The sequence below is a fragment of the Drosophila teissieri genome, chromosome 2L, assembly GCF_016746235.2.
Source record: "Drosophila teissieri strain GT53w chromosome 2L, Prin_Dtei_1.1, whole genome shotgun sequence".
NCBI lineage: Eukaryota > Metazoa > Arthropoda > Insecta > Diptera > Drosophilidae > Drosophila > Drosophila teissieri.
Window position 1 is genome coordinate 4,058,415 of NC_053029.1, and position 12,812 is coordinate 4,071,226.

Genomic DNA, 12,812 nt, shown 5'->3' on the forward strand with positions numbered 1-12,812 from the left:
CGACTAGAACTTCATTTATGCTGCAAGCTACGGGGAGGCCTACTCTCCTGTCTTCCACTGCAAGAACATCTGATTTTCATGGAGCTGTTATGATAAACAATAAAGGTGTAGGCTTAAGTTGGTTAGCCTTAAACATTATCCAATAGCTTACCCAAATCAGTTACAAAACCCATTAGGAAAATACAAATTTAGATAATTTTTGCAAGTGTATAAGTCCTCGTTGTGTGTCTCCTTGTCCGTCTTCATATCCGCTGGCTAAGAGACTGTGGATTCATTCACAGAATTGACTTTGCGGCTCAGTTGCGTTGAAAGCCAAGCCAAGTCAATAAGGCACGCACAGATGGACCGTACTGTGTGTCCGAGTGTTGGGGACTTTGGGGGGGTTAACGGGCCCAACAGAAACCAAGAATCTGCTCGAGAATATGGCTGTGGTGACCACACATCCATCTCGGGGCGAGTATCTGTGGACCAAAGTGGTCCGCCTGGGTAGCTCAGAATGCAAATGCAGTGTGCTGGGGCAAAGATATCGGAGTGCAGATACGGAACACGGAATTCCGAGGTGTCGCAAATTAATGAGGTCTGTGAGCAGAGATGCAATGGACTTAGATGGGGGAACTTCTTTATCGGGATTATCCTGCAATTTTGTAAATTAACGTATAGTTAATAAAGTAATGTATATGTTTTAATATTGTGATTTTTAAAATTGCTAAACTTCTTGTATACTAAACATCTATATTCTCTGAGTACATCTATTTCATTGCGTAAAATCACAGAAACTCTTTCACTTATATATTCCAATTATAAATACTTGTTTATTAAAGCAGCATCTAAGCATCTCCGATGACCATCTACTTGCTTTGGCCGACTCTTGACCTCAATTCCCAGCATAATGCAATTTCAAGAGTCCATTTCAATTGTCCTTTGCCTCTGCACTACTCTGCATTTTCTACTACATTTTCAGCATTTTCCCGGACATTTAATTTGGCATAATTTGTTCGACAATTGTCAAAGGCTGCCGTGATTGAGTGGGACGAGCTGCATAAATCATGCGGTTAAGTTGTAAAACGTTAAACTTAATTTGCTGTAAATTAAATAATGCTAAATATTCGGAATGTTGCATGCAGAGGCACTCATGCCGAATGTTTGTCATGTTTTGTGCAGCGCAATATTCGAACATGAACCAGCAGCTGTAGCTGCACTTGCCGCAAAATTTATGATTGCATTTACACGCAGGCGAAAGAGGAAGGACGCTGCGAACAGAAAGAGAGGGAAGAGGAAGAGGAAGAGGAAGAGGGACAACCAAAATAGTAAAAGGATTTTAAATGGTGGAAAGATATAAACAATAGAGCAGAGTATATAAAGCAAATCACACTTTTATAATAATTTTTTTATTTAAGATGCTATAAACCATCTTGCTTGCTATTTTCTTGACCTCTGCTGTGCGGATTTTGAGTCCTTGTTTTGCGGCATATGGCAGAAGTTTTGGCCTGCACTCGGCGCCGCTTTCTGTTTTTGTCAAGCACCAACAAACTCGGCCAGCTGACGCCTCTTAATTAAATTATGCTTTTTAATTAGGCCATTTTGCCAGTGTGTGTTTGTGTGTGTGTGTGTGTGTGCTGTGCATTTCCGTCGCTGGAAAATTCTCATGTTTGCGGAGAGAGCGCGACTAATTGAGCATTTTCTTTGTTGCATTTTGTTTGACAACCACGAGTGCCCCAAAAATCAAAGCTGCAATTTCAGGTTGCTAAATTAGTTGGTTTGAAATATGTCAAGTTAATTAATGGCAAAATGGAATGAAAAACTTATCTGTTTGTATATATTGATGGCCTCAATAGAAAAGACTTTAAAACTTCAGCTTCAGTATGAATCCTTGTGAATTTAAAAACAATACAATAATATTTCTAAGCACCTACTGGTAATCTCGTATAAATTGCTCCCTTAGCTAAATTCCTTATTCGTTAAATGCTTGATAAGCCCTTCCGAAATTCGACTTTTAATTAGCTTGCCCTTCTTCAATTTCATTTACCTAGTCAAGCGAACATTTTTCTTTTAATTTTGCACTTTATTGCTTTTCAAAACATTCAACCAATTAGCATTTAACTCCGTTACATTTAATCCCAAAGAAATCTCCACTTCCCATCCTCATTTGGCTCACTCCACCGTATTTATTATGAGTTTTCCATTAGAATAATCTCTTAACAGATTCACTTTACAAGCGAGCATTTCAGTTAGCTCTCTCGACCCTTGTCTTTATTTTCATATTTTCTCATATTTTCCGTTTTCTGCATAATTTGCCCTGTGCCATATTTTTGAGCGACCCGGACAGACAAGGACTCTTATCTAGGAAAAGATAGAAACGCATATTCACACAAATTTGTTGTCATGTTTTTGTTGCTCAGAGGATAATTTAAAAACAGAAGCACCTTTGACACTTGCAACTGACACTTGGGCCGACAGAGGACACCCAGAGCAAAAAAAAAGGGACAACGACCAGACGCTTTAATTTAATATGCCGTTGACCAGAAAAAAAGGGATGGGAAAACACAAGGGCAACCCAGGCGGGCAAAAACCAAATCCCGAAAGTGTACCCAAATCACTTTTGAAACTATCTTGCGCCTTGACACAGCCCCAGAGGGATAGAAAACGAGTGCCGGAGACTGGGTTAGCACAAGTTTAAATGTGGCTAAACATTTTTGACCACACGAAAAGGGCTCGAATTTTATTCACACATCTGTGCACAGAGCGTAACAGAAATATTTGTACTTTTATTTATAGTACTTGATATATGAAATAAAATTATTGTGTAATAGAAACGTTAGGCTTAGATACAAAACATTCAGTTCAGTATTCTGTAATTTAAAGTCGGGCTTGGAATCGTAGCTGGTTTTTTCTCTGTGTAAATATTTATGAGGTCCTTAAGGATTTCCATTCAGATAAGCGTTGAGCATTTAGAGCTCGGCAACCTTTTCTTGTACTCGCATTTTTTCGCTGGCTCCAGCAGATTTAATTTGAATGCATGCATTATAATGAACCCCATTGAAGGCAAAGACAAAAGGTACGCCCCAGTTTGAGAGTCACTGCCAGAGGGGATTTAGTGATATTAGCCTCGGGGGCAGTGGGGCAATCAATGTAGAACACAAATCAATTGCCCGATGCCAGCCAAGCGTGAATTACGTGACACGCCACGATGCGTATACGTAATGAGATCCATTTTTTCCTCTGCAGCATCTAGAGCAAAAACTCCAATAGAAAACGCAGACTAACAGAACAGATAAATACAAGAAAACCCACACATGACGAGGGGGCAAACTAACGAACTGCGAGGGGTAAGATTTCCGTGAAGGAAAAAAACTGACAACAGCATGAAAAATTGTCACTGGCTGAGAGTGGCCCACTCTACTCCACTCTCTACTCAGCCCACTTTCTCGCACCAGCTCCTTCGAGGCTCCAGTGCAGCTAAAACGCTCCAGAGAAACCGGAAATGTTGCTTAATAAAAACGGATATACCAATTTAGTTGTGTGCAGCAGTAAACAACAACGGGGAAAATAGGGAAAAACAAGAAACACAGCCAAGTCGAGCAATGAGTGCCAGAATAAAACAGCAGCAGACGAGGCTAAGAACAGGAACAGGAATCCAGAGTTGCAGAGGAAAAATGTAGGGGAAAAGCGAGTAAATCTCGAAACAGGGAGTGCTGCCAGCAACTGCAAAGCTCAAATAAACACAGAAATAATAGAAATTCATTTAAAGTTAAACCCAGGACAAAACAAAGACCGGCAGACAGGCGAACAAGGTCGAAAAGGGCTTTCAAAATGATGGCACTTCGTAAAATACTTAATAGGTAACTTTATAAATTAGAGAAAGGGAATTATATAAATATACTAGTTTATTAAACTATAGCTATACTATATATTTCTTTAAAGTATTGCACTCTGATAGTTTAGTCTAGATTTCTGTATTTCTCACCACGTTCAGGAACAATAACCATATCTTTGCCAACTTTATTTCCATTCAAAGTTTCTTCGATCTACCCCAAAATCCACCATGAATAAACAGGAATTAATTCCTCTGCCCCCAACTGTCGCAAGCCCATTCAAATTCCCGCATACCCCGACCAAAAAAAAAAAAGAAGAGGAGGAGCAAAGCCGCAAAAAAGCGGAGCCAGCGTTAAAATGCACAGCGCAGTGATCAGGATCAGAAACACAATGGGCCAGCACCAAGCTCTGGCATGTTGAACATATTTGTTGACTGAATGGACGGCGGTGAGGGGCGCGACTAAAAGGGGGCTAGAAAGCGACTGGAAAAGGGGGTTTCTGTGCGGAGTGTTGCTGAAGTTTAGCCACAAAGCTTGAGTGGAGTTTGGGGGTCGGTTTTCTGCACGGGGCAAAATAATATAAGCATGTCAGTTGCACACTTCTAGCAGCAGTACATTATATAAAATTGGAATACTGACTTTGAGGAGCTAACACTACATCTCACTTCTTCTGAAAAACAACTAAAAAACATAAAAGCAACACAAAAAATAATGCATATAAATACCATAGCTTTTTCCTAATTTTTTATTAGAAGTTACATAATTATGTGTCACAAAACAAACCAATTATTTTTTTCGGTACACTTTTTTGCTGTTTTTATCCCGGCCGCAATTTTAGTGTTTTAGGTTTTAAAGCCTTTTAGTTTTTTTTTTTGGTTTTTTGCCCAAAAACTCTGCCGTTCTCCCCCATATTTTTTTGGTTGTTGCCCGCTTTGTTTTGCGGCCAATGCAGCCCGTTTACGTTTGAATGCACTTCAGTGCAGATGGACTTCAGGGGGAAGGGGGAACGGGAAGGGCAGGGGAAGGGCCATTGGGCTGGGAGCTTGTCTAAAACAAATGACCAAAATGACACATGACCACACGGCCGTTTCGAAAAAATATATAGGCCAAAAGACTTAATACAAAGGAGGCGCAGAAAAAAGTGCAACGGGGAATGCAGCACCGAAATGAAATTGCTGGGAAGAAAGAGGATATTTTATTAAAAAATACGTTTTAATGCAAACTTGTAGGCGTAGTTTACATTATTTTCAGATTATGTGTCTTAAAAAATGTATACTTGTACGCCGTCATAATTAGAAGCTGTAAATTTTAGGCAGTCAAAACGATTTGAAAAACTACCATCGCTTGCCGAAATCGTGCGGAAAATCTTTTCAGCCTAAGTTCAAGAAAGCCATTGGCTCTCGGAAGCAGGAAGTGCGTTGTCCCCCGGAAAATGCCCAAGAACAAGAAGTGAAAACCCACACAAAACCCAAACTAATGGTAAGGAAGGAAAATGTTGTTTCAAGCTGTGTGCACGAGCGGACTCAAACGGTATTTTCTCATTTTTTTCTCTAGATTTTTTCAACAATTTCTTCCATACTTGGTTTTTGTTTTTTTTTTTTGTGCTGGGGTGCTCAACTGTTTTTCGCGTAGCTGTCATAAAAACTCGCCATAGGAAGCGGAAAGGAAATTTGTGCCAAAAATATACACAACTGTGGGGATCTGGTGAAAAAAAAACGAAAGCAACATGCCGAGTTGAAAGTGGGTAAAACGCAGAGGCTTCCTCAAAAGGAGTAAAGATAAATAATGGCCAACATGATGCGTGCGTACATCTATATACATATATATATATATATATATATATTTTGAAGGAGTGTGTGGTGTAGGCTCATTTTCCGGGAAATGATTGAAGGCACTGCCATAACCCGCAGTTCCAGCGCCGATATTACTCAAACGATATTCAGCGGAAGGCGCTGGCCAAATTGCCCACACAAATAAGATGATAGATAAGCCACTGCCAGATGACTCAATTAGCGAAAGATAATGAATGACGGTGGTCGGGGGCAGATTGTCAAACAGATGCTGCCATAAATGATGATTTTGCCTTGCCGAGCGCGCAATTGCAACTATTTATGGGTTGGGGGCTTTTCGATTGGAAAGGGGTTGACTTGGCCAGAACGGTAATTAGTGTGAACATACTTAGGTTATTGTGTAGATAGCCTCGCTCCAAGATATCCATACGATATACAGCGAATAAGCAACTTTAAATGGTTTTAGATATGGGAAAAGTTAGCTTAGTAAACATACATACATATATTCATAATCCTTTCGCTTGCATAACTTTTGTTAAATCTGACAAACGTTTTTCTGCCATTGATCAGTTTTATTGCGTTTGTTATTTCAATTACCCAACTCCCATTTCAACAAGTCAAATATTTGCTAGATTGATTGGTTGATTACTTGTGGCTATTTCGTCAGCAAGGGAATTTTTTGCGCTCAATCAGCTAAAGTTTGGCAATCAGTGAGCTCCCCCCAAAAACCACAAAACTGCCTGCAAAACTCCAGCTCCAGCTCCAGCTCCATCTCTTTTTGTGCTCCCTGTTTACTCTCCCTGAACTGATTAAGGTGCTTCTTTTAGCCATTTTTGGTGCTTTTTTTCCCTTTCTTGTTAACCGTTAACGGCGTTCAACTGTGACAAATGCTTTTGTCGGTTCACCCCACACGGGCACACACAAACATTCAGATATATATAATATATGACGGTTCTATAGATACTCCGCAGCACGAGAAACACGGCCAAAACTCATAACATATGTTGCTGTGCATGTTGGGGCGGCTTAGAAAAATTATTTATGAACAAGGCGCTCAGACAATGCCCCGAATCTTACGACATAACCTTAGTATCCGTATATTATACACCTGGAAAAATAACCAAAAAAAAAAGAGTGCTACAAAAGAAATATATCGATTTATACCAAAAGTTACTATAAATATAGTAAAATGTTTCAAAAACCAATCGCTTATAAATTGTTTGAAGAATTCGATGCTTTATCAATATATTTTTTTACTATTTATATTTCTATTTTTGTGGGAAATTTGTAACAGTGTATCCCTTTGTGGCACTTGTAATTTCTGCTGAGGTTTTTTTCGCCTTGTTGCACATTTAGTAAATAAATCACGCGTTACGTGGCTTGGCCATTTTTTATATAAATAATTCGAGCCAAGTTTGCTGTTTTAGTTTTCCAAGTGGGCAAGTGGGGGCGGTGGGTGTGGGTGTGGGTGTGGGTGTGTAGCATTGATATACTGATACAGTGACCTCTGAACCGCTGACCAACGCAACGCCTCCCTTTCAGGTTCCTTTAATGATTTATGGCGTGTGGCCTATTAACGTGTGTGTTGCGTGTTTCGGCCCCGCCCCTCTGTGTATCATAAATAAACGCAAATCTATAAACTAAACAAAACTAACAAGTGGCGAGTGGGGCAAGTGCGGAGATGCGATATGGGGAAAATGGGGAAAATGGTGAAACAAACTAAAACATGACTCCGCTGGTTGTTTATGTCTTGGCTAATGAGCACGAACTTGTCAATGTGTCAATTTAATTAGACAAGCAAACTCACACTTACCAATTGACATCGAATATTGAATTATGCGACAGCAACACCATCCGTTGCAGGCGCCTCTGTTTGACCATGTCGCATGTTTACTTACATTTTGCTACGAGATGTTAACATTGCTAAAATCGAAACACACACACACACACACTGGTGAATGTAGGCCCTTCTCATGCAAAAGTATTACACATAAGCCATGTGTGCCTGTCAGGAAGGGAAACAATAGCCAACTAACCAAACTCCCTAGCTTACTTGAGTTGGGCTACTTAATTGGCGACTATTTAGTTTCCATTCATTGAGCATTAATTGTATCTACCAGTTAATGCTATTATTACTGAAATTATTATAGAAATCAAACATCAAATGGTTTAAGCTATGTAAAAAATAAAATATAGTATTTATCTATTCATAAATCTTTGAAAATCTCATTGAAAACCTGTTTGAAAATGAAAGTATTGGTTTCTAATCAACTTTTTTGTCAATGCAGCAGCAGCAGCTGGATTGACAGCCACAGCCAGAGTCCAAATCAAATCATTTATGCCCGAGCTGTCCTGTCCTCGGCCCCATCAATAATGTTGCTCTGACAGGAGTCCTCCTCAGTGGCCATCTCTCTGCCTTCCCATCCCCATCCCCATGGATTACCTTTCGATTCCCGAGCCCGGACTTTGGTCAAACAATTAACGCCACAGCCGCCCTAATGATTTATGTGTGCCCTCCTCGGAAGGGTGGGGATTGATTGGGAAATGGTAAGGGTAAGCTGAAAATGGCTGTCTCAGCTTTGAGGGCTTTGCATACGGGAGTGGGTCAGACAATTTGCGCTTGGAAGGAATCAGGAAATCATCGGAAAGGAAAACGCGATGATTACACCCAAAATTATAAGTACACGTTTGGCTTATTATAATTAAGATTTTTTGGTAGTTTTCTAATATTTATCACTTCTGAACACTTTTATCTCACTTCTGCCTCGCTCTTTTTAACACGCAGGAAAACTTAGAATCTTCGCCAGTTATTTAATACTCTTGTCGGCCTGGATTTCGGTATATAATCCACTTCAGGCTGAAGCTTCTACTTATTTTCTGAAATGCTGCATCTCTGTCTTCTAAACTGCTGCCGTCTCTTTCGCTTGTTTAGCATGCAAATTTGATGGCGTTGGCCATAAAATGCAACTCTCTTTTGTATTTTGTCCCTTTCTGTCGGCAACATTTTCGGTTTTCAAATTTCACTTGGAAAAATTTTTAACTACTTTGCTGGCGAAAATCCTTCCCATCGCAATCCTCTTCGCCATTGTTTGTCTATTTACACGAGCTCATTAACATTTGAAATGACTTTTTCCTTCTCGTTCGCCGGGCGTCGTTAAAGGGGGGCTGTAAATGACTGCGAAGGGGGTCGAGTTATTTTAATGTTTTGCTTTTCGGCTCGGCAAACACTTGGCACTCCCTGGCAACTTACTCCGTCGCCAGTTTTAATTTCTTTTTTTGCATCGAATAAAATTTGCAAAAATAATTTATAACCAACAAAATAAAAAAGTCTTTTAGGCGTTTCCTCAGTCTGAAGTTCCCTTGAAATACACTGCAATCGGTAAGGAGTTAATTACTTAACCAAACAAATTTTCTCAACATTTAAAATATATCTTAGTTTTAATTTTATTGCTTAGTTTCTATTTGTACTACCAATATTTCCTAATATATGAATTATTTTGTGTGCTAAACAGTATCCTTGTCAGGTCTTGCATACTTAATATTTTAAAACCGTAATATTTTTAAAAAGAAATTATTTTTATTTCTTACAATTTATCATTTTCAGTCGGAATGTGGCAAGTGGATTGAAGTTATACAAGGAGTTGCTTTGGCACTCATTTATGCTAATTTGCGTAATTATGCGCTTCATGAAATCACTCGGCAAATGCAAGCTAAAGTTGAAAAATGTTCTTCAACTTTAGGCATTCTTTCACTTCCACTCCTGTTGATGATTCTTGTTTTTGTTGCCACAATTAACAAACAAGCCAAAAGGCAATACAAATAACACATCAAAACATTGAACAAGTTTTTAACCCCTTTCATTTGCTCAGATGGAAATGAGGAAAATTTATAAATGAGCTGAGAAGTGAAAGGCCTTCTAACATTCATCTCTTCTAATCGAATACTTTTATTATGCGGCTTTCGAATTCGCAGCCAGTGATGCCAAATTGCGAATGAAAAAAGCTGGTCAAACAACAGGAATGAATTATATGCGATTTTAAAGAAAAACAATATTTATTAATGATATTTGTAGTAATTTGCACGTATTACTGGACACAAATTTATGATATTTTTGCAGCTTTTCAGTAGAAATGATTTACAATGCTTAAGATCGTTATTTATTACTGGTTACATGTTCTGAAATTATTCAATACTTACAAATAATGGTTTCATTGTGGTCTGAAAGCATGTTATCCCTAGCAAAAGTTTACCTCATTTCTAAATAAGTATTCTCATCTTTACGTTTCTATTTTCCTCTTTCGCCAACACCGCTTCATTAAACCTTAACCCGCTAATGCCCGCGAAACACTCAGCAAGCCGAGTTGCTGAATGAATAATTGAGGAGAGATTTGTAAGCGTGTTTTGGGGGCTTAATTATTTATCAACCACTCGTCCAGTGGCTGCCAAACTGCGCATAAATTATGCGACCAGCAACCGGAAAAAAGTCGAATAAAATCCAGTTTGCGCCTCTATTGTGTAATTTTCAATTTAGACTAACGAGTTTACCCCTTATCTTCATTGCTCCACTCAATTTAATAATTGCCCACCTGACCGTTTTGTTACATACTCGTATAAATATCTACTGTCACGAGTGTGTCGGATCCATTGACAAATAAAGTGTTTTTCCCAAAAGTTTAATGCATAAAAAATGCATTGTTCGTTCAATTCGCATCTATCAATAATCGAATTCGTATACTGTGTTCTGTTCTATTTACATATTTTATTTGAAGTGCGGCCTAAATGCTGATCAGTTTAACCTTATGGGCATCTACTCTCGTATTAAATAAAAGCTTTGGTTTTACTTCATTTTAAATCGAGCAAAATTTTAGCTGCTGAGATGTTTGAGGAAAATTAAACCTTGTAAGCTTAAACTTTGTAAGCTCGTCAAAGTATTACACATTTTTCCTTAAACTAAAGCCATAAAAGTGCCTTAAATTGCAAATGATTTTCTCCTAAAATCAAGACCTTAAAAGTACATTTATATTGAAATATTGCACACGCTTCAAGGATTCCTTTCACATTAATTTACTCAGACAACTCAGTAAAAATGCCATTTAAATTTGGCTTGTCAAAAGGAAATTCGTTTTTATTTTTTTATGTCTTGCATTGCATCACTTATGTTCAATTTAAATGCTTTCACATTCTTTTGCCTGCAATTTTTGTAGTGTTAAATAAATTTCGCATGCAACAAAAGCTTCACTTTTCGCCCATTTTCCAGCACCGCCCCGCCCCTCCCTATTTGGTAACGCCCACTTTGGTGGACGAGGCTCGATGTGCCTGGCACATTTTGCCATTGAAATGCAAATGAAATTGAATTGTTAATTTCAAATAGAAAATCCACGCGGGCCATTCGTTCAATATTGAATGTGCTCGCAATAAATGTAATGACTGGCACAGTTTTTCACCGCACTCCAGCGATTTTAGCCCATTTTCCCCCTCAGATTGTTCTTTTTGCTTTTCCTTTGCGCTGGCAACGTGCAGCCAAAAATTGGCACGCAAACAAATTTGGTAGGAAACGTGGTCCATTATTTTTTGGTCATGACAGTACGCGAAAGTGCAGGAATAAATATGAAAAGTACATAAACTTTTATATTTTTCCCTATATGCAGATAGAATATGACATTTCCGCTTCCGCTTGTCGGAAAATTTTCGCGAATCAATTTTTGTGGTGAATAATAATCACTTGCTGCATTCGAGTAAGATTTCTAAATTTGGCTCGCATTGAAGCACTTCAAAACATATATAAGTAGTAAGAAAATGGGTTAAGTTCTTGTTTTAGAAAACCTTTTTTAATCTAATAATTTGAACAGTAATATCAACAAATGTCCATCACTTTCATTTATTTTCAATTTATGTTTCGGGATTTTATTCTCTGACCCTTTTTTATTATTTTTTCATGTATAGTTCTTTGCGTCTCCTCTGAATGACACATTTATGGAAATTATTTCCCATTTTCAATTGCTGTTACGCGCGCAAATAAAAAATATTCTTCACTTGAGTTGACCCTAAAACCCTTAACCCTATTAACCCCGTGTCCGCGCCCTATTGCAACCCTTTAACCCGTAGGCCATCTCAACGGTTTTCAGCGTGTCAAAACTAAACTCCGTCTGAACGTCGTTGAACACGTTGACAAAGGTCGAGAAGGTGTCCCACTCTTTCTGCCCCATCCCCACCTATTCCACCCCCGTGCCAGCCAAGGGTTAAAACAGTCTCTGCCAAAAGGCAGGTGACACCTCTGCCACATATATGAGTTTATGTTTCTGCTCTTGTGTGTGTGTGTGTGCGGTCAGAATTGTGGAACCCCAAAAGGTGTTGGGGCAAAATATTGTGTAGCTGATTTTTCCTGGCTTTCCCTTTTTATATGTATTTACACCTAGAAACAAATAGTTTAATAGAACAATCATAATTTTATTCTTGTTTTTTTCAGAACCCATATTGGAAAATCAATACGCATGGTAAGCCTATTTCTTGGATTACCAATATTTTATTTATTTGTAAGCTAGTTTAGACTTTGCTGCTATTTTATCTAACACTTTACCCTACTCTTGAAAACGTTTTAAGACTTTTCTGCAAGTGCATGTTTATTTATATGCGTGGGGATATTTTTTTGGGGAGAACCCTTTTAGCACATGTCAAAGCTTTTTGAACTTGTTGGCATTTCGTAACACTTCGTGCACTTTTCTATGACTTCCCAATAGGTGAAGAAGGGTGTTAAGGGGGGCGGAGGTTAAAGGGCAGCCTTCGGCCCTCCATTTGTTTGTTTGTTTTTCCTCGATTTTCTTCTGCCCGCTGTTGTTTGGCTGCTTTCAAAATGCCATTTAGTAGAAAATTCAATAGGGCTTTGATTTTGTTTCGTTGATTTTCACAAAGTGCTACTCCTACCCCAGCCCCAAAAACTGGTAACCCCTGCCAAAACAGAGCCCCCATCTTAACCCACCGCTGCCCGATTTTCCTCTTTGCCACTCAAATCGATTTGGCCGGCGCTGGTTGTGTTGATTTTTCGTTGCGTTTTTGTTTGGCGCGGGAGGATGATGGTGAAAATCAAACTGTTAATTTGCGCTTTTGTCTGACTCTCCCACGAGTTTCCCGCTTTTCCTCACCTGCTGAAAGGCACTTTCCCACGCTACACATCTCTCCCTCGTTTGTTTGCTTGTTTTCGGCGTTAGCTAGG

General features: G+C 38.9%; 1 protein-coding gene across 1 annotated transcript in view; it reads right to left on the bottom strand.

The window, feature by feature from the left end:
• Window positions 1–11,808, bottom strand: part of LOC122611856 — a 60,641-nt gene extending 48,833 nt beyond the window's left edge. The window contains exon 1 of the mRNA XM_043785210.1: window positions 11,670–11,808. Within this exon, the coding sequence (XP_043641145.1) occupies window positions 11,670–11,808 (139 nt within the window). The remainder of the gene's footprint in view (window positions 1–11,669) is intronic.
• Between the last annotated feature and the right edge of the window lie 1,004 nt (window positions 11,809–12,812).